At 40.0% G+C, this 22,792-nt stretch overlaps 1 protein-coding gene across 1 annotated transcript in view; it reads right to left on the bottom strand.

The window, feature by feature from the left end:
- ADAM12 (ADAM metallopeptidase domain 12) overlaps positions 1-22,792 on the bottom strand; it is a 357,420-nt gene that overhangs the window by 279,029 nt on the left and 55,599 nt on the right. Inside the window, exon 3 of the mRNA XM_072629031.1 lies at positions 1,728-1,801. Within this exon, the coding sequence (XP_072485132.1) occupies positions 1,728-1,801 (74 nt within the window). The remainder of the gene's footprint in view (positions 1-1,727; positions 1,802-22,792) is intronic.

Below are 22,792 nucleotides of genomic sequence, written 5' to 3' on the forward strand. Positions count from 1 at the left end.
CTTAGTCAAGTTAGATCTTTGTCCCCTTGTTTTCTCTTCTGAAAAAAACAAATGAGTTGGAAGAGATGACCTCTGAGAAACTTCACCAATTCTAAATCTCTGAACTTCAGACCCTCCACTGGAGCATTCCAGAAAATACCATCTTCTGCTTCTCAGAAAACAAAGTAGACCCCTAAAAAATTCCTCTCAGAGTTTTAGTTAACTGTTCCTAAAAATGAACTATTGCAAAGGCCTGATTACATTCACCTTGCTTCTAGGAAAGAAGTTTGAAGCGGGGAGACTTATCACTGTGAAATCCCGCTACTAATTCTGTCACCCCACCTGGGAAGGAACTGAAGGCCCAGATGACCCATTTTATTTTGAAATTGGAATATCACAACCGCAGGAGGTAGGTACAAAGGAAACAGACTCAGAAGACAGAAGGCAACAGGCACTGGTCGAACACTTACTATGTTCCAGGGACCATGCTAAGCTCTTTACAAATGTTGGCTTATCTGACAACAACCCTGAGAAGTAAGTGCTGTTATCACCTTCATTTTTAGTTGAAGAAATTTAGGCAGACAGAGGTTAAGTGACTTGCCCAGGGTCATCCAGCTAGTAAGTGTCTGAGGGTGGATTTGAAGTCAAGTCTTCCTGACTCCAGGTCCACCTAGGTCTCAGAGAAATAGTGATTTGTCCAAGGTGAAATTAAATGTTATCTGTCACTAAAAATGTTGTCATTAATAAAGTATTGGTGAGAGGAAAAAGGGTTTCACTTTTAAAACATTATTTTATCTTCATCTCAGTCTTTTTCAGCTTTAACATTTATATGTAACTTATAAGATATAAAATTATTAGTTCAGTAATAAAGATAAAAAATTTATAAATATACATATGTTGAGGGTGTGGTTCACAAAGTTTTTACTGATAGGACTGCACCATCAAAAATGTTTGGAGACTACTGTTCTCACCAATCAGTTTTGTCTAGTGGTATTTCATTCCTCCTCCTGACCCCCAATAAAAATGTTTTACTGTTTTGTAAAGACCTGAGTTCCAATCCTACTTTGTGATTTTTTACTAGATTTGTGACCTTGGGCAAGTCACTCACTTTCTGTCTGCCTCACTTTCCTCATGCGTAAGATGGGAAAATAATAGTATTTTCTTCCCATGGTTGTCAAGAGAATCAAATGAGCTAATACTTGTAAAGTGCTTTGCCAATCTTAAAGCCATGTTTAATGTTAGTCGTTATTGTCAACAAAATGTAGATTTTTGTGACAGATTACCTGCCCCCCAAATTAAAATGTCATTAGGAAAAAATCAAATCACAAGTGGAAAGGGACTTTACACTACTTCCGATGAGCTAATATTTCCCATGTAGGACAAAGTTTCTCTCCATTTGCATTTCATGCTTCTTAGAGAACTCAGAAGTCTGCAAAAGGCAATATGACTAACTCAGGAATTTTCCCACTGAATAGAATAAGAGAAGTCAAAAATTAAACCAAACGAAATCAGTCCATTCAACAGCCACCTAAAAATGACAAATAGAGGATGGAGTCCTTAACTAGTGACTCCTTCATTCATTTCCGTTATCAAAACTCTCTTAGAATTCCAGAGGACCCAATTCCAGCCTCCAGATTGGAGAATGAAATGACATTTCTGAGCTCTCTTCTCTAAGTCTCCATGAGCCCTCATCGCATCCTCCCCTTTGCTCCAGTCATTTGAAGTTATTATGTGGCTGGATCACTTACTCATTTCTCTCCAGGTGTATGATCAACTCCTTACTGTCCACTTCGATTCGAAAACTCAGTCGTGCTGGGTGACCCTGGAAAAGGAACACAAATTTACCTTGAGAAAATGTTTTGTGGTTTCCTTTTAGGCTGGATACTCACTGGTTGCATACCCGGACATGCAGTTTAGTTCTCTGCCACTTACAGCTGGGAACTGGGCTTCCTCCTCTCACATTTCTAGTAACTGTTAACATTTACATGGCATGTTAAAGTTGGCAAAGCACTTAACAAATATTGCCTCATTTTATCCTCCCAAACAAACTGGAAGGGAGATGCTATTATAATCCCCATTTTACAGATGAGAAAAATGAGGCAGGTGGAAAAGTTAAGTGGTTATGCCACTAGGAAGTGTCTGAGCTTGGATTTGAACTTGATCTTGTTAACTCCAGGTACAGTGCTCTACCTATCGTACTACCTAACTGGAAGAGAGCCTGGTGATTATAGAAACCCTTCTCCTCCTTTACAGATTAAGGAAATTGAGGCCCAGAGTCAGGAAGGCACTTGTTTATCATTACACAGGCAGAGAATAGTGGAGTCGGTGCCATCATGGCTATCCTAGCTAAGGCATCAGGAAGGTGACGATTGGGATGGGGGTGAGGGGAGCATGTCCCAGTGCAGGAAGAAGCCACTCTTTACTCAGTCCAGTAGCACAGTATGGGATTTCCTTGTTACTGTCCCTAGCCCTGAAGGAATGAGCAGCTTTCCTGCTAGCCAGTCTATTGAGGGAAGGTGGGGATGTGACATTCTCTTCCCTCTCTTTAGGGCCTGCAACTTGTAAGTCCTCCTCTGGAATGGGTGGTAAGGAGGGCCTTGCAGGAGGCAGAAAGCTCATCTCCCCAGAGAGTCTCTACTATAAATCTCTAGACATAATCCCCCACCCTCACCAATTCTGGCCTTAGGGTCTCTACTTCTGTTTTCTTACTGATGGAGAGAGCCCTTAACCTGAAGAACTCTGGGTTCAACACCTGTCTGGGGTACTTTGCTCCCCTGGAGGAGCAGATCTGTATCTGTGATAACGACCTGCCAGAGTTGGGAGGAGGATCAAAGCGGGGAAGGAATGGGAGGTCCTTTGCAAACCTCAAAAGATGCCTATTTATCACCATCATCATCATTAATATGGTCATTATCTTTTCCCAATAGGATTCATCATTATCTTTGTCATCAGTACCATAAGTTGTGTATGGTGCCACCTGAGTTGAGTACATGCATTTCACTTTAGCATTTGTTACATTCAGAGCAAAACAGAAATCAACATAACTGCCCCAAGAGCTCTCAGCTCTCATTCCCATACACAGTGCAGTACAGTACAGATTTACACATTTGAAGTCCCAAGGCATGGGCTTGAATCTTGGGTTGACCACTTACTGGCTGTGTGACCCTGGACAAGTCATTTCTCTCAGAGCCTCAGCGTCTTTATCTATGAAATGATGATATGAACACTGGCATAGCTTATATAATAACAGGGTTGAGAAGGAATGTTTGTGGCAATCAAAGCTGTCATATTCCCAGCACAACTTGAACCGGACTAAAATGTACTTGGGAAATGTTCTATAAAATAAATTAAAATAAAATAAAACATTTCAGTAATTTTTCAGTTGTCTGACCCTTCATGACCCCCTTTGGGATTTTCTGAGCAGAGCTACCGGAGTGATTTGCCCTTTCCATTTTTAGGTCATTTTACAGATGAGGAAACTGAGGCAGGCAGGATAAAGACAGGATAGATTTGAACTCAGGTCTTCCTGACTCCAGCCCCAGTGCTCTATCCATTGCATCATCTAGTTGCTCTCATTAAAACAGAGATAATGTTAATTTGTGGTTCCCAAGTCAACATGCATTCTCGATGGCATGGATTCCTTTCTTTTGCGGTTGGACACCTCCGATGTAACCCATAAAGTCTAATAGAAATGTGTATTGTTATTAAAAGGTGAAGCATTAGATAAAGATGAGTGTCATTATCAGATCACCAATGTAGGAGAGGCTATTTATTTTTAGAACTCTTCTGCATAGGGTTTATTATGGTTTTCCTGAAATTTATCTGTGGCAAGATCTAAAGTGATTCTAGAAAAAGCAATAACACAATCCACATCTCTAGAATGGAGAGATGAATGGACAGATGAAAATATACTTATCAAGTACCTACTTTGTGCTAGGAAGTAAGCTCTTAGTAGGCTCTCTGTGAGACAATTTCTTCCCTCAAAGTGTTTCCTTTCTAATAGGGAAGACAATATATACAGGTTACTGGGGGCCAGGGGAGGGAGTTTGGGTGTGGGGAGCAGCAGGAATGGGGAATACAATTATTGGGTAGTTAATTGGCTCATCCTTTCCACAGGATGGCCAGTACTATTTATTTGATTACTGAGTGGAAGGAGGGGCCCCAAATGAAGGAACACATATTCCCACGTCTTTATGAGAAAGCCTGCTTGGATCGACTCCTTTAAATGTTGTCTGTTAAATTGTGAAATTTTCAGTTGGGCATGCATACCTTGGAAATCAGCAAACACCACAAATCAGAGTTCAATTTATTGTTCTGCTGGATTTCTAGACTTGTGGGAGTGAGGGAGAAAATGATAATATGGATATTAAATTGAGAAGTGTGTCTTGCATACCTGGTTGTCATGCAAACGTTGCTATTATTGTCATTGTTGCTTTGGAGAGACAATTGTTAAACGTTTGCCAGCACGCCACTGCCTTTGAGTATCACAGTGGAAGAGATAAGCTTCCCTGTACTCCAAGATACATGTGATGTCGTTATCCCTCATTCTGGTAATAATGTCAGGATGCAGAACCCAACCAGATCTGCACATCCTCTGGGACTCTCATCCGTGTCCTCCGTAAGTTTGACCCTATGGTCCAACTCAGGTGGTGGTGGGGGCATTGCTCCAATTCTTTTTACATTGAGAGGAGACCAATGGAGCCTCCTCCCCGCCCAAACACACAGACTACTGATTGGTCATGCCTCACTCTTGCCATGTGACCAGCTCATTTTTCATTCCTTTGATTCCATCATCTTCTTAATTTCATCTTATCTTTATGTGAAAATCAATATACTTATGTTATAGGAAAAAAATAATGGGGCTAGAGGGGCCAAGGACAGGGGGATCTTGGATTAAAAGACCACAAACTGCTTCAGGTCTCCTGGGTATTTTCCTCTAAGGTATAAAGTATTTTAGGGAATACTTTAAAAACTGCATTTTGCTGAGTCAATCAATAAGTTGAAAGTGTATCAACAGGATTCTTGACTTGATTTTAAATCAAGAAAGTATTGAGGACATTTGCTAATGTTATCAGGGATCAAGGAAGGAAATAGTTTATTTCTAACACCAGCTTAGGAGCATTTATCCTTAGTCGACTTTCTGAAATAATATCCTGTGATTTCAAATAGATTGCTAGATAACACCCTCCTTTTTGAAAAGTGTCTGTATGCTCTGTGCAAAGATGTATACGGTAAATTCTCAATTATCTGTGGGACAGATAGCTCCATAACTAGTAATCCATGGCAAATCTCATTTCAACTTCTTATTAACATTTTGACCTATGCTATTTAGATACCCTGTTGACATAAACAGTATCTCTATTTACTCAAGTCCAGCTGGAGCTGGGAATGATGGGCTTTTAAAATCAAAACAATTAACATGCCAGCACAAGGAAGGGGTCAACCAACAAATTCTCTGAGCTAGGTCAACTTTACTTTAGACTATTGCTTTATCAGTCTGAGAAGTGATGTGATCTACTTTCCACATGGATGGGGGAACAAGGATAGAGATATGGCAAAGGCAAAGAGCATTCGAGCTCCCATGAAGTCTTGTTCTATTTTAGTTTGAAGAAGAATTCATTTTACTACCAACTAGATAACATAAGCCACATTACACCAGTTTTTGCTATATGCAGTAATGCAAAATTATGTAGTGATGGGTTGTGAATTGCATGGATAGCATATCTGAAAACGAGCACCAAAAAATATCTCCAGAGAATAAATGATGTATGGATTGTCTACAACTTGATATTATCTATATTGACCCAATTATTGTCTTGGGAAGCTAGGATAGAGCACTGGACTTGGAATCAGGAAGACTTGTCTTCATAAGTTCAAATCCATCTCAGACACTTACTGGCTGTGACCCTGGGCAAATCACTTCACCTATTTGCCTCAGTTTCCTCAAGTGTAAAATGAGTGGGAGAAGGAAATGGCAAATCATTCCAATGTCTCTGCCAAGAAAACTCCAAATAGGGTTATGAAGAATAGGACACCATTGAAACAAAAGAACAATAAAATAATTTGAATAACTGAGAATTGATTTGGAGAGCTGGATCAACCAGTCAAAGGAAACTGGATAGAGGAATACTCATTTAAAGTTTTGGTGGTAGGCTTAGAGTAGTATTATTCCCTTGATTGATGAGACTGTCTCCTAAAAGGAGAATCAAACCAATCAACGGATAAACATTTATTAAGTGACTATTGTGTGTGAGGTACTTCCCTAAATGCTGGGGATATAAAAACAAGTAAAAAACAGTCCCTGCCTTCAAGGGGCTTACAGTCTAATGACCAATAATAGCTGCCTTTGATTTAGCCCTTAGGCTTGCAAAGCTGCCTTTTTTAGAGGTGGATAAATTATCCTGCTGGTAAATCCTGTAGAGTTCTCATTTTTCTTTTAGCAGCTCCTGAATTTCCTCATCATTTTCATCAAAACAGTCTTGGTATTTGCAAGTGTTCTGATGCAGATGAACAAATGCAGTGCTGTACACTGAATTTCTGAAAGCTGCCCACTCCTTTTCTGCTCCACTGTTGCCAACTGTGTATTGGCTCAACTTTCCCTCCAGTGTAGCAACAAACAGTTCAGGCTCAGAGAACTCTAATTTGTTGACATAAATTCTTCTGGTAGTCATTTCGCATTGGGGGAAGCACTTTTGATGAATGGGAATATTTAGCTTGGAAAAGGTAAGTCTACGATCAGTCCAGCACTCTGCACCACACATTGCCTTCATCACTCTCACATCTTGTCTGTCTCTTTTCCTTATATAGTCTATTAGATGCCAATGTTTGCTGCAAGGGTGCATCCATGAAGTTTTATTGCATTTAAGTAAAGGGAAAACAGTGTTGGTGATGAGAATGTTATGTGATGCACAAGTCTTCATCAGTAAATAACCATTGCTGTTGCTGTTTCCAACTCCATTCCTCCCTAGGACTCCCTGCCAAGCCTGGTAGTCTGAACCTACTCTAGCATTAAAGTCACCCAGAATTATTAGCTTGTTCTCCAGCATTTAATTCCATAAAAAACAAACTACAAGCAAAGCTTAGAGACATGCAAGATTCCTAGCTCAATAAGAAGATAGATGAAATTCAGTTTTATGCTACTAGTAACAATCCAAAGCACTTTTATGATTCCCTGAAAGCTATTTATGGACCACAAACCTATGGTGAATCACAACTACTCAGTGCTGATGGAGCCACATTGATTGGTGATAAGGACATGATTCGAGAGAGATGGGCTGAATGCTTCAACAGTGTTCTCAACAGACCATCATCAGTCAATACTGAGGTTATTGACCATTTACCTCAGGTTGAAGTCAATCTCTCCTTAGCTGAACTTACAACTGAAGAAGAGGTTTTGAGTACCATTACGCTCCCTTCATGTGGCAAAGCACCTGGTGCTGATTCTATTCCAGTTGAGATTTACAAGGTAGGGGGACTATTGCTCATACAAAAGCTAACTGAAATTGTCCAGGTTATATGGCAAGAAGAGTTCAAGGATGCCTACACTGTCCATCTCTTTAAAGGTAAAGGAAAGAGATCGTCCTGCGCCAATCATAGGGAATCTCTCTCTTACTCATTGCTGGCAAAATTCTTGCTAGAGTCCCCTTAATAGGCTCATCCTTCACCTGGAAGATGGTCATATACCTGAGAGCCAGTGTGGCATCAGAAAGGGTTGAGGAAGAGTCGATATGGTGTTTTCTGCCCAACAACTCCAGGAGAAATGCCAGGAGCAGAATAGATCATACACAATGTTTGCAGATCTGATCAAGACCTTTGACGCTGTTAGTAATGAGGGCTTATGGAAAATTATGTCAAAATTTGGCTGCCCAGAGAAGTTCATCAGTATTGTATGTTAATTTCACAATGGTATGTTTGCTTAGATTCTGGATAGTGGACAATGTTCCTCCTGCCTTCCCAGTCACCAATGGAGTGAAACACAACTGTGTGCTTGATCTCACGCTTTTGGCCATGTTGTCAAATGCTTTCAAGGAGGATGAACATGGCATTAAGGGCAGCTACCACAATGATAGTAAATTCAATTTGAAAAGGCTACAAGCCAAGACCAAAGTGGAGGGAATGTTGGTGCTTTATCTTCTGTTTGCAGATGATTGTGCACTCAATGTAGCCTCTGACGCTGAGATGCAACAAAGTGTGGATCAATTATCTGCTGTCTATGCTAATTGTGGCCTAATAATTAACACCAAGAAAACACAGGTGCTCCATCAGCCACCACCACACTATCCATATGTGGAACCATCGGTTACAATAAAGTCTTGAATGCTGTGGATAAGTTCACTTACCTTGGTAGTGTACTTTCCAGGGATGTACATATTGACAATGAGGTTGATGTACTCATTGCCAGAGCTAGCTCAGTGTTTGGGAGACTCTGAAGAAAAGTATGGGAGAGAAGAGGTATTAGACTGACTACCAAATTGAAGGCCCACAGAGCCGTTGTGCTGATCTCATTGTTGTATGCTTGTGAAAAACATGGACAGTCTACCAGCACCATGCCAAGAAACTGAATCACTTCCATTTGAACTGTCTTAGGAAGATTCTGAGGATCACCTGGCAGGATGAGGTATCAGACATTGAAGTCCTTGATGGAGCTGAACTGCCAAGCATTCTAACTGTGTTTCAGAGAACACAACTCTGATGGGTTGGTCATGTTGTTTGAATGCAAAATGTATGCTTGCCAAAAAGACTATTTCATGGAGAACTCACATGGGGCAGGTGATCACATAGTGGTCAGAAGAAGCTATACAAGGACACTCTCAAGGTCTCTCTCAAGAACTTTGGATTTGATTATGCGACATGGGAGACACTGGCACAGGACTGTTCAGTATGGCGTGCCCACATCAGAAAGGGTGCTGTGTTCTATGAGCAAAGAAGAATTGAAACAGCACAAAGGAAGCATAATATGTGCAAATTTGGAATATTCACCCCAAATATTCACACAGACTATCTGTGTCCAATCTGAGGTAGAACATTCTGAGCTCGCATTGGTCTGATCAGCCACAACAGACCACACTGAAACTTGACTTTATTATGGTATTGTCATTTTGGTCCTCTTAGAGAATGAAGGATGACAACCAGGCTTGCAAAGTGCTTTTTATGTGATATCTCATTTGCTCCTCACTTGGAGATTGGTGCTATTATTATCCTCCTTTTACAGGTGAGGAAACTGAGACTGACAGAAGTTAAGTGACTTGTACAGGGCCACACAGCTGGTGTCTGAGGAAGAATTTGAGCACAGGTTTTCCTGGCTCTAAGTCCAGTTTTCTACCCACTATAGCACTTAGCTGCTTCTATAAGCTTGAAGCCAAATCCAAGTTTAACCATGACACTAGGATCTTTGGGGCTCTGAGGGAGGAGAAGGCAGGAGTGGCAGGAAGGAAAGGAAAGAATATCAGAAAAAAACTGGGGATCATTTGGCCCCAAACCTGCCCTTTAACACAGTTCTCCTTTCAGAAGATGCAATCCATCTATGCCAAAGGCTGCCAACGTTTAAACTCCAAAGAGTCTAATCTTTCAAGCCAAAGAATAATAATGAAATATTGCCATCAAGTGATCTTAGAAATAAATTGATCCCTCTCCAGGACTAACTAAATGCTTTAACCTCCAGACTTGGCATTCAGGGTGCACATTCATGCGTGAGACACATTCATTACTCTGTGAATTTAGATGCCATCTTGATTACTCATAGAATAATAGTGCCCTGGTGCCAATGCTGGGAAGAAACACATTCTACAGCATCCAGAGGAGATACACCAGGGAGAATGATGGCACCATGTAGCCAAGATGGCAGGTACATGTCTGGCAGTCACTGCATGGGCTGGCACTAGCTTGGGGGCCTTTTAGTGACTACTTAAACGATTAATATGTATGTTCATGACTCATAGAGAATTTTTGACTGAAGGTAAAACATTATCAATCATAATTTTAAAAAACTGGAAAAAACTGCCTTTGTAAGAGGCACAATGTATCTGAACTCATCTTTGTTGAGGTTTTAGGGTCTTATTTCATTGTTAATAGCTCTCATTTAATTTAGCTCAATTCTACCCAGCCAGCCTAGGAAGGCCAGAGACCACAATCTCTTGAGTCAAGGAGCAACCTTTTCCATTCAGATTTCTTGTTATTATAATTACTATTAATACAAACATTATTAACATGACCCACCAAGGCAGGGCAGTAGAGTAAATAGAGCACCAGCTGTGGAGTCAGGAAGACCTGAGTTCAAGTTTTCTCTCTGGCACATCCTAGTGTTGTGACCCTGGACAGATCCCATACCCTCACTCAGTGCCCCAGGCAGTCTCCAAGACTGTCATCTCTCTCCACATGAGGCAGAGATTTTGCAGGGAGTCTCTAAAATAGTGTTCTCCCAATGGATGTAGTCAAAGCTTCACCAGTACTTTCCATCAATCTAACCCCGTTTCACCCACTTGGGGTACATTTGGATTTTACAATCACTCTTGTTTCCATTATCTGATATGCTCATTGTAACCTGAGAATCTCTAAGCTTTTAAGTTCATGATTCTTAAATGATCCTTTGTGGAAAGTGTGGAAAGTAGGTCAGAGAGCAATTATTATCCTTCTTTTTGGATAAAGGAACACAAAGCTTCAAGATAATTCTGAGGCAAAATTTGACCCCAGGCCTTCTTGACTCCAAGTCCATTTCTCAATCTGTTATGCTACTATATACAATGAATAATCCAAGAAGAGAGAGAAAGATTAGGGTTAACAAAAGTAGCCTCCTACAGGAAGAGGTAGGTTTGAATGCATGGAAGTGACTCAGATTAACAGAGAAACAGAAGGAGGGAAGGCAGTTTGTAAGGTCAGGGATAGCTCATTCCTAGAGTTTTACTCAGAGCGGAAACTGATGTCTCCTTGATCTGTATGGATGCAAAACTTAAACGTAAACACAGAATCACAAGCATTTCTTGGAGAATCCTGTCCAAGGGTATTTGTGGGGTGCTCCTATGCTGGAGGGTTTCTAACTACACTCTCTCAGAGTTCTGACTGTTTCACCTCTTCCAAGGGTCACCCATCCTTAAACTGGTCAGAGAGTTTTGAGGTCTATCTTTCCATTAGTATTACATTATTTTGATACAACTTGTTTTTCCAACAACATATGAAACCCAGCCTCTTTGCAGCTTAGGACTGTGCCATAGTTGAATCCCACAGTTGGCCTGAGGATCCTAATTCCTCAGAAGCCATCTAGTACAACCTAGCCCTTAACAAGCATCTCATGCACAACAGTCTCGAGAAGCAACCATTCAGTCTTGCTTGAAAATTTCTGAGGATAGGTGAGCCATCAACAATCAAGGCAGACCCTTATACTTCTAGACAACTCCCATTGTTAGGAATTGGTCTTTCTCTTCCTGACATCACCTTCCATATCTACCTGAATATATCTATAAGGTACAATAGTTTGCATGTCGTCTCCTCTATTACTATGTGAGCTTCTTGAGAACAGGGACTGTGTTTTTCTTTCTTTATATTCTCAATGTATGACATAGTGCCAGGCACATAGTAAGGACTTAATGTTTTTTGACCGATTGACTAAGAACCTAAAATCGGGCTGTTCACAAATGCCACCCAATGTTCTTAATTCTTTCCTCTGGGGCCATAGAACAAATTTAATCCCTCCTCCTCATGACAGCCTGCCAGGCACTATAAGGCAGTATCATGCTCTTCCTGAGTCTTGTCTTCCCCAGTATCATCATGCCTAGCTCTGTGACTCAGCCCTTATATGCACATGAACTCAAGATCCTTGGCCATCCCAGTTGCCTTCCTCTGGACCGTCTCCAACTGATTACTGTCCTTCTTAAAATATGATGTCCACAACCAAGGAAGGTGGTCCAGATGTGGTCTGACTAGATGGAAAGTCTTTTTGGACACACTGTGCTCTCATTGGTGACCAAGAGACCTATCAATCAATCAGTCCCCAATCAATGGATTTCTAAGGCAGAATAGATCAGAAAATGACTTTGTTAGTTTAGAAAAGTCCAGAGAACCACAAGAAGTTCAGCAACTGGAGTCTCCAGGACAGTTTGTATCAGCAGCCAAGTTCAGCCCAATGAGGAGCCAGTCTCAAGGAGTGACCTGCTTGGCCTACCCAGCAGCAAACTAACGCTTAGAAGCCTGAGAGGACAAGTAGGAACTGCCCTTTGCAAACCTGACTTACTAGTAGTACAAGTGGGAGTTGGGTTAATGGTTCTCAAGAGCCGGTGTGCTGCAAGTAAATGAGGTACATAAGGAATAGAAGGTTAGCCTCAGAATCAGAAAGACCTGGGTTCAAGTCCTGCCTTGGCCACATATTGGCTCTATGACCCTGGGCTTTGCCTCTGAAGTTATGTCACTTTTTGGTTCTGTAAGTAATTTTCTCAGACTATCTGTGGCACAGAATATGCTGATCTGCTTTGGGAGAAGGACTTTCCTACCCAGGATTTCCTTATTATATATCATACATATCTAAACATTTTCATAAAGATACAAACTCTCCCATTTCTCTCATGCTGGAAGGTTTACAAAGTGCCCTCCTGGCAAAGACACGGTATGGTAGGGAATGGAGGGATTTGTGTTTGTTTATATAGCCAGGAGCTGTGACTTCATTTGTGTGGGAATCTCTAATGAGGAAATGCCTTCTTAGAGGACTATTGAGCACTGAGGTGGGAAATGACTTATCCAGGGTCAGACAAATATGTGAGATGGATCTGGATCTTCCTGCCTCCAAGGCTTACTGACACCTTTCTCACCACACCATCCTGACTAGCTCTCTGATGCAAGGATCATTATTTCCATTTTACAGATGAGCAAACTGAGACTTGGAGACATTGAATGACTTGCCCGTGATCATCCAGTTATTAAGTTCTGTGGTCAGTATTTGAAGCCAAACCTACACTAGAATACACTGTCTCTCTGAGCAGCATTACTGTATGGATCAGGTGACTATGGTGGATAGACATTTCAATGTACAATCCCCCTATATATATGTGTGTGTTTGTGTGTGTGTGTGTGTACACATACACACAGTTATAGATAGGTATCATCCATTCTTTCTTAATAATAATAATAACCTAGAATGTGGTTTTTAATTGGGCATTTGATTTGACCTCTATCTAATTTGATTCTGGAAATACTCATTCTTCTACTTCATTTGTAACCATTTTTCCAAGCTGTCATTCAACAGAAGTGAAAGCCAAAGCCTCCCATGAGTTTGCATACAAATGATCTCTCCCAGAGGAAAGCCCTTTCCCTTGTTTACCAAACTGTTCCTAAAGTATAATCTATAATCTCTTTCAAATAAACACAACCTAAATGTAATAAACACTTGAAAACATAATCATCTTCTGTATCACAGAGATACAAGTTAAGCCATTGTGTCCCAAACAAAGGCTCAGTTACAAATGAAAGTTTAATGTCGCAAATGGAATTACAGCTAAAGCTTACATTTCATTTTCAATTCTCACGCAAATTGTCCTTTGAAAATGTATGTCCCATATCTAAACAGCTCTTTACTGGTAGGGCTTACTGACATATGAGAAACATGTTAACAGAAATAACAAATCTCTGTATGTCATATGATTGTTTGGGTGTACGTGTGGGTATACATAAACTTAAATACTGAATTTGGAAGGCACTGTACACAGCAGATACTAAATAATATCATAAAAATGTAGTGGATCACATTTTAATGGACAGGAAATGCCTCATTACTGCTGTGGGAACCATTCCTGAATCAACTGTCTGTGAACAGTCAGACCACTGACTTGTTAGGACAAAGATCAAAATAAGTACAAAACTTGAAAAAAAGAAAAACAAATGAAGAAATATGATATCATGTGGTATCCAAATAACTTCAACTTGACCTATTCAACCATGTTTTTGATGCTGAAAAAAATAAGATATAGTCAGAAAGCCCTATATACAATTTGGAATAATTTTATATGATGCTTCAAAGATAGAGACATAAGAAAGAGACCCAAAGATCCTCAAACATGCCTTAGTCAGCAAATTCTTGATCTTACTAAACAGAAATTGAGCAGTCAAGGACCACACCTACATAGAATATAAACTCACTTGCAAAATCTTATAGTGAAGGACAGTGGAAGATTATAAGTACCAAAACAGAGGGAAACAATGGAAGATAAAACTAATTTTAAGAAAGCCTAATGAGAACCAAATAAACTAAATCACCCAAGGTATTTAAGGATGAAATTGGGATGAGGACAATGAATAGGAAAGAGATGGAAAAGACCTGCAGAAAAACAAGCTCTTTTTGCCATAAAGGGGAGTAGAATCATTATATTTGGCCTCTAACATTAAAGTCTTGAATAAGTTTATAAAAGAAGGAGAAATATCATGAAAGAAAACAAAGATAGGAAAAATATTTCGATGAGATAAAGTGCACATAGTGAGGATCTCTACTGAAAGTGACACAATTGTGTGAACATTGAGAATATATTTTACAAGGTATCTGGAGAAAGGCAATATAAATCCATCCAGCCCCAGACATCTTACCCTCTGCCCCATAATGCTGTCTTCCTCTTCTTACCTAAAATAACAGCTTCCACCCAGTTTTGGAATTCTGCCCTTGAGGGAGCTGTATTGATGAGGACAGTCTACCAGTATCATGCCAGGAAACTGAATCGCTGCCATTTGAACTGTCTTAGGAAGATTCTGAGGATCACCTGGCAAGATAAGGTACCAGACACTGCGGTCCTTGCTCAAACTAAACTGCTAACCATTCAAACTAAGCTTCAGAGAGCGCAATTCTGATACACTGGCCACATTGTTCAACTGCAAAATACACACTTGCCAAAAAGACTATTTTATGGAGAACTCTAATGGAGTGCCCACATCAGAAAGGGTGCTCCACGAGCAAAGCAAAATTGAGACAGAACAAAGTAAACATAGGATGTGCAAATTTGGAGCATCCACCCCAAATATTCACATGGATTATCTGTGCCCAACCTGTGGTGGAGCATTCTGAGCTCCTATTGGTCGCATCAGCCACGGTTGGACATATACTGAAACTTCACTTTATCATGGTGATGTCATTTTGGTCCTCTTCAAGAACGAAGGACAACAACCAAATCAATTGATGAGGAAACCCCACCCATGCTTTATTTTATTTTCTCTTCTCTGGCTACCACCTCCTCAACTGCCCAGATGCCCACATCAAAGACTATGTCTTAAAGGGATTTATCCTCAGGAATTCTATTCCCTTAATTGGTAATTACCTAAACCCAAGCACCATTTCAGGAAAGATCCAGCAATACCCTTTATACCACATCCTTCCTTCTTTTCCTTCTCCCCAGATCTAGAACCATGAAGCATGATCAAATCAGCTCTATCATTTTTCCTTGGCAATCTCATATGGCCTTACTCATCATCCCTGTAAATGCTGAGACCAAAGTGATCCTCCCTGGGCATCATTCTGTCCTGTGTTATTCCCGCATTAGGTGATAAATACCTTAAGATCAAGGATTGCTGCTGCTTTTGCATTTACATCTCCAATACTTAGCACAGGGCTTGGCACATAGAACGGGCTTAATAAATTATTTTTCATTCATTAATTAATCCCAAAGTCATGAGAAAGAACTGCCCTCAATTTAATAGCTTTAGTGGTCAAAACAAATAGTAGTAATAATAATAGTAGATGCCATATAAAATGATTTTTCATATCTCATTTAATCTTCATGACAACCTGATGAATGAGGAAACACAGGTATTATTAACCCCATTTTACAGATGAGAAAAGTAAGGTTTAGAGAGTTTATCTTGCCCACTAATTAGTGTCAGAGGCAGGATTTGAACGCAGGTTTTCTTGAGAGTAATTCTAGTAATCTCTATGTTACAGAACATCACCTTCCTAAGTGAAGCTCAGTTTCCTTTAAAAATAACAGAAGGCAGACAATGCTTCCTTTGTGTGCTACATCTGGCAAAGAAGAAAGATCTTTGCAGAAATAGAGAACAGGTAAATCAAGGTCAAACATAGGCTAGAAAAATTAAAAGTGTGATGGGCTCAGTGAGTGGTTTACTGGGCTCCATGGTGCCTCCTCTCTCTTCACTCTCCAGGTCCGAAAAATACTTCTTCTAATAAGCTCATCTTTGACACATCCCCCAATATGCCCCCCTCCACGACCCTCTCATTCTATAACCTCAATGTTCACACTGCACTGGATACAAAAAAAGATGAGCTAGTTCCCAGGAATCTCTTCCCAATGTTCTCAATCATGAAAAATTATCTGTATAAGGAAAGATCATCTTTGCTGTCACTCTCTTAAAAACCAATTTTTTTCCATCACCACTTCCAAATACCTACACGATTTCCCCAAACAACTCTCTCTGCTCAGCCTTAGAAGTGTGCTAGCTGAGAGGATCTGCAGGTGGAACAAGAAGCAGGAAGGTGACTCTTTTTCTCCAATGCAGACAGCGAGGGAGAAGGTAACCTCCTCATGTGACTGAGGCTTGAACAAGGGACCACATGTTCCAGGGCTGTTGAGAGCAAAGAAGGGGTCAACTGGGTTACATTTTCATACTCAGGCAGGGCACAGATGGACAGGCCTCCGTCTGGTACAATGTGTTCAAAACCTTGGCAGGTAGTTTATGTAAAAAGTGGAGGAGAAAAAGAACACGGGCAGATGGCCATCTCTTTTTTTAGGGACGGTTAGGAGCCCTGCCAAAATCAGTGCCAGAGTGTTCCAAAAAGGCCAGTGTTAGATGAAGAAAGGTGTAGGTCACAAATTTAACGCTTTCATATAAGTGAATTTGAATTTCTGAGTTCAGGGTCCATTTCCAATAGCTATGAATGAAAGATTTTTTTTTATTATTTTTTAATGTTTAACAATCACTGCCATACAATTGAGATTTTATCCCCCCCACACCTACCCCCCACTACCCCCCTCCCTCCCCACGACTGCATACAATTCTGTATAGATTCTACATATACTTTCCTATTGAGTATATTTTCACTATAGTCATGCTATGTAGTCAGACTAAAATAAATGAAAGAAATCGTATAACAAATCAGAACATGATTCACAAACACATACACATACACAGACATGATCTGCTACATTTTGTGAGTGACTTCCATATTTCTTTCTCTGAGTGTGGAAGGCATTTTGCCTTGAGAACCACCTTTGGGATTTTTTTTTTTATAAGAAGTTTTTGCGTTATTACAAAATTCCAAGTCTACCAGAAAAAACTCTCGCACACTGTGGTCGTTGCTGTGCACAAAGTTCTCCTGGTTCTGCTCCTTTCACTCAGCATCAGGTCATATAAGTCCTTCCAGGCCTCTCTGAAGTCTTCTTGTTCATCATTTCTTATGGCACAATAGTACTCCATTACATTCATATACCATAATTTATTCAGCCATTCCCCAATTGATGGACATCCCCTTGACTTCCAGTTTTTGGCAACTACATAGAGTGCTGCTATAAATATTTTTGTACATGTGGGACCCTTTCCCATTTTTATGATCTCTTGGGGATATAGTCCTAGTAGCGATATTGCTGGGTCAAAGGGTATGCACATTTTTGTAGCCCTTTGGGCATAGTTCCAAATTGCTCTCCAGAATGGTTGGATGCGCTCGCAGCTCCACCAACAATGAATTAGTGTTCCAACTCTCCCACATCCTCTCCAGCATTTATCATTTTCTTGTTCTGTCATGTTTGCCAATCTTATAGGTGTGATGTGGTACCTCAGAGTTGTTTTGATTTGCATCTCTCTAATCAATAGTGATTTAGAGCATTTTTTCATATGATTATAGATAGCTTTAATTTCTTCCTCTGAAAATTGCCTGTTCATATCCTTTGACCATTTATCAATTGAGGGAATGAAAGATTTTAAGGGTAGTGGGGAGGGAAAAGAGTGTTTATTAAGTACCAGCTATGTGCTAAGCACTTACAGGTATAATTACGATGATTATCATCTCATCTGATCCTCACAACAATTCTCAAGGGTAGGTGCTATCATATCCCCATTCCACAAATGATGAAACTGAATGAGAGAGAGGTTTAAATGACTTGACCAGAGTTGTGCAACTACTTAAGTGTCTGAGGCCAGATTTGAACTCAGGTCTTCTTGCCTCCAGGCCCAGCACTCTGGCACTGGGCCTCTCAGCTGCCTATTAATCCAAGAATCCCACCTAAATATATGAAAAAGGAAATCTGATTATCAGTTCTGAAAGTTGAAGAGGCCTTTGAAGGTCCAGCCCAGCTTCCCACTCAATTCAGAAATACTCTGAATCATTATGGATGGGGAACAACAAAGACTGGAAAGGCCCTCCTTCTTTCCTACCGTAATTAAGCACCTGTAACATCTACCTGTTGTTCAGTTATGTCTAGTTTGTTATTCACATGGTGGTCTTTAAGTCACTTAGAGACATATTACAGTGGGATAAGAGAGGGCTCAGAATTCAGAAGACTTGGAGTCAACTCTGCACCCCTCCTTGTCCTTTAGGGCATCCTCCGGGTCTTGGTTTCCATATCTCTAAACTCGAGGTGCTGCACAAGATGCTCATTTATGTGATTTGAGCTTTAAATCTATGATCCTGCTATCTTATGTCAGGCATCTTCTAAACCTCTCTCTCGACTGAATATTCCCCATTCAGTGAGGAATATCTCACATGTCATGGTTTCCAGGCATTGGACACGGAGTCAGAGAATCTTGTCCAAAGTCCAGCTGCTGATTGTATGACCTACAATGACTCCCTTCTCATCTTTGGATCTTTATTTCCTGCTTGATGAAATGGAGGGCTTGGACAAGAACATCTCAAAGGTCCAGTTTTTCATCCCATGATAGTGTGAAATAGAATCGGTACAGAGAGATTCATCATCAGTATATATGCTTGTTGATGGATTAATTTTCTTTGTTTCATGGGTTTCTACAGTTAAAGAATTCATCAGAAACCCATGAAACAAAGAAAATTAGTCCATCAACAAACATATATTAAGAACCTACTGTGTTCCACGCATTTTTCTAGGTGTCGGGGATTAAAAGACAAAAATAAAATTAAAAATGACCCTCAGTCCATTGTGGTCCCCTTGTACTACAGTGCTGGAATGGTAGAAATGGGGCAAAGGGGGCTAAGAATTACAGTTATCAATCAATCAGTTAACAAGTATTTATCTAGCAACATTATGTCAGGCACTATGGTAAGTACTGGTGGTAAAAAAAAATTTCAAAGTCCTTGAAGTGATTATATTCTAGTGGGGAGACATATTTATGTACAGAAGAGATATAGGGTGATTTAGTGGGGGGGAGGGCAGGGAAGGGTAATTAGATGAAATATCAAAATGCTCTGAACTCCAGACTTTACCTGTTCAAAATGTGAAATTTTTGTGTAATAACCTAAAAATTAGAGCACTTTTGGAAAAAGTCAACTATCATCATTGGCATTCTCATAAAAAAAATGAAATTAGAAGAAAAAGAAAAGTTGCATAAAAATGAAAGGATGAGATTTTTAAGTCATGAGACTAATATTATGGTAGATTAAATACTTTCCCCAGACTTGACTAACTCTTCAACACACACACACACACACACACACACACACACATACACACACAACACACACACCAAAGAGGAATCATGCACTAGATAAAGAACATTTCAGCTGAATCCAGAGGATAAAAAAAGGAGATTCCTGATAAGATCAAGTCTTGATGAATTAATACTGTCAAAACACTGAGTCTCCAGGCACTCCCTCAGCATCTCTTCCCAAGAATCTCCATGCTTGTGGCCACTCCAGACTTGGGCCTTGGGTCCATGTTGGGATTGCCCCTGCTTCTTCAGAGACTTTGCTGGAACATTCCTAATCTCCCAGCCTTATAATAATTGGCAGGAAACAATTCAGTCCAGCCAAAGAAAAAAGAGAGCCAAGAGGAAAACTGGGATAGGTGGCCAGCATGAGTGACTAAAGCAAGCAGGAGAGAATACAAGAAAATGACCCAGAATTTCTGAATATAGAAAACAGTCCCAATAGAAAGAAACTACAGTTTGCCTTCAGGAAAAACAAAAAACACCTTGCTCCAAACTCCAAGACACAGTCATTAAATTGGATAATTCTGATAACAAACAATGAATTTTCAAAGTTTCTTGGAGAAATCCCTTCAAATATAAAGGGAAGGAAATTAAAATAATACCAGAGTATTCTGCACCTACTGCTCAATCTATCTGGATGTTACCAGGGAATGGAATTTTATGTCCCCAAAAGCAAAAGGGCTCAACCTAAAGGGACATATCCTGCAAACCTGTGCCTCATCATCAGTAAAAAGCTTAATCAATAAAAAAAAAATGAGATCTTCTTGAAAAAAAAAAATCTTTGTGCAGAATATTCAATTTGCAATCATGAGATTCAAGAAAGATAAATAAATACACTTTCCAAGGAAAGAATAGATGATGAAATAAAGCGCTAATATGTGGAAGCTATTTTTAAAAGAAAGAACATTGTTTGACATAATTAAAAAAAAAAAGAGGAATTGCCATGCTTTCCAACTCCAGTTTGGAAAACAAGAATCAAGTCACCATCACCACGTCCTGATTCACCATCCCCTTGGAGCTCCCTGTACAGAACATTCTTTTCTGGTCACCATGTTCCTAGATGCTCTTTCCTCCCCTAATACTATGAAAGCTCCATGAGGGTAGATGCTTGATTTTAATGTCACATTTGCATTTTAGTGTTTAGCATAGTGTTTTTCATTTAGTAAGCACTTAATAAATAATTATTAAAGTGAATTAAATCAAATTGAATGGCCCAAGACTTCAGATAGGAAAAATTGGCAATGGTTTTCAATGATCCAAAGTTGCTTCCTGGTACAAAGCCTCATCCCTTTTTTTTTTTAAAACACAAATGACCTCTCAGTCAACCTATATGATCAATATTACGTCACACTAAAATCTCTGAAAAATTCAAATGTCTCTTTCCCAAGGGACAATGGGAATATATATGGTCGATTCAAGTATATTCTACCATATTTCCAATTAGTCACTTAGTCAGTTGATGAATATTTATTAAGCACTGACTATACAACAGGTACTGTGCTAAATCAAACAATATAATAAAAGGCAAAAACTAGTTCCTTCTCTTAAGGAGTTCACAGTCTAGTAAGGGAGTCAATACAAACTGCTATGTACAAACAAGACATATATGCAGGGTCAACTGGGTATAGGGGTGTCAAGGGGGTAGGTCCATCATGTATTAAGAGAAAGGAATCACAACAATCTACCCTAAGGGTTTCTCTGATACCCACAAAAGGGAAAAAGCCAAGAGTGCTGCTCTCTAAGCCTTCCAGCTGGATCAACTTTGTAGGCAATTCATGAATAAGGCCCTTGCAGGAAAAGGCCCAGGTAGGTTGTGACCAGGTCTGGCTGAAGGAAAGCCATGTTAAAAGCTCATGAATCTATTCAAATAGAAGTAAAAAAATTCTCTGGATGCTAGACGCTACGGTGGCTGGTTGGAAAATTGATTTCAGCTGGGAAAGTTTTTTGAGGCACGTCTTCAGGTTTGGCTTAATGAAAGAGAAAGTATTATCAAGTGAGATGATATCAGTAAAGCACTTTGGAAACCTTAAAGTTGTACATAAGTGTTTGTTATTATTATTGTGACTTTTGTCAGGAGGGAAAGAGCATTCCACAGACTTGGGTCCGTTTTGGCTAAGATGTGCAAAGGGTGGAGTGAGGTGGTGAGGGTAAGGAAAAGCCAAGATGAAGGTGGTGAGGTACACAAAAGGGGGAGATTTGCCCAAGATGGCGAGCATATCTGGGAGATAACTACAGAAAAGGCAGGTAAAGCCAGCTGGCACCCAGATTGAAAAGCGATGGTCACAAGTTTGTATTTGATCCCAGAGTGATGAAAAGGCATGGAAGTTTTATAAGTCTATGGAGAGAAATTCCAATGATAAAAACACAGTTGTCCATGAATTCTCATCCAAATTGCCGCTTTGTTCACCTTTTCGAAATGCGATTCCATTTTCCTGTGTTTGCAGACTTCAAGGCACATATCATGCTCTCCAAATCCATTCAGCCTCGACCCAGCACCCTTGAAACTTCAGTTTGTGCATTGGGACAGAGACTTAATCTCTTGGCTTGGTCTTCGAATTTCAAGACCTTCCAATTTAAGAAGCTATTGCAGAACGCAGATGAGTAGAATAACTTGTGTGTGACCTTGGGACCGAGTGAGCAGTTTCGACATCTTTCCCATCCAGATAAATGTGCAGCAACATCCTGGGCTTATCTCAAATTCCCCCATGCTCTGGAGGCCCACGAACTCACAGTTTGCTCTCCAAAAGGATTCTCAGGGTCATCCAGTTTTGATGTTTAAATTAAATAATTATTTGGCTTCACTCTCTTATTCTTTCCCCCCTCAATTAGTCCCTTAATCCTTCCAAGCTCAGGCTGTTCGGCTTCAGGGAAAGTTCCCAGGCCAAACTCTTTAAGTTAATCTCCAAGGCTTCCGATCATCCTTCTATAAGATGGGGGCTCTGATGAAATCTCCTTTGCTAATTTGTTATTGTAATCACAGATGTGTTTCTGGCACCAAGCTCTCCTTGCATGCAAACTAACAGAATCCAGGCCAGAAACAAAGAGTCAGCATCTTTTCCACTGTAATTGGTCTTTTATGATATTTTGTACATGATAAATGAGTTTCAGAAAAAAAGATGCATTATAATTGGATGGAAAAAAAACCTATTAGATGGGAAGAAGTCCTCTGTGGTCCCAGGACATTTACAGTAGCCTATAAATGGTTCCAATATACCATTACTTA

Source organism: Notamacropus eugenii, chromosome 1 (genome assembly GCF_028372415.1).
Source record: "Notamacropus eugenii isolate mMacEug1 chromosome 1, mMacEug1.pri_v2, whole genome shotgun sequence".
Classification (NCBI taxonomy): Eukaryota; Metazoa; Chordata; class Mammalia; order Diprotodontia; family Macropodidae; genus Notamacropus; species Notamacropus eugenii.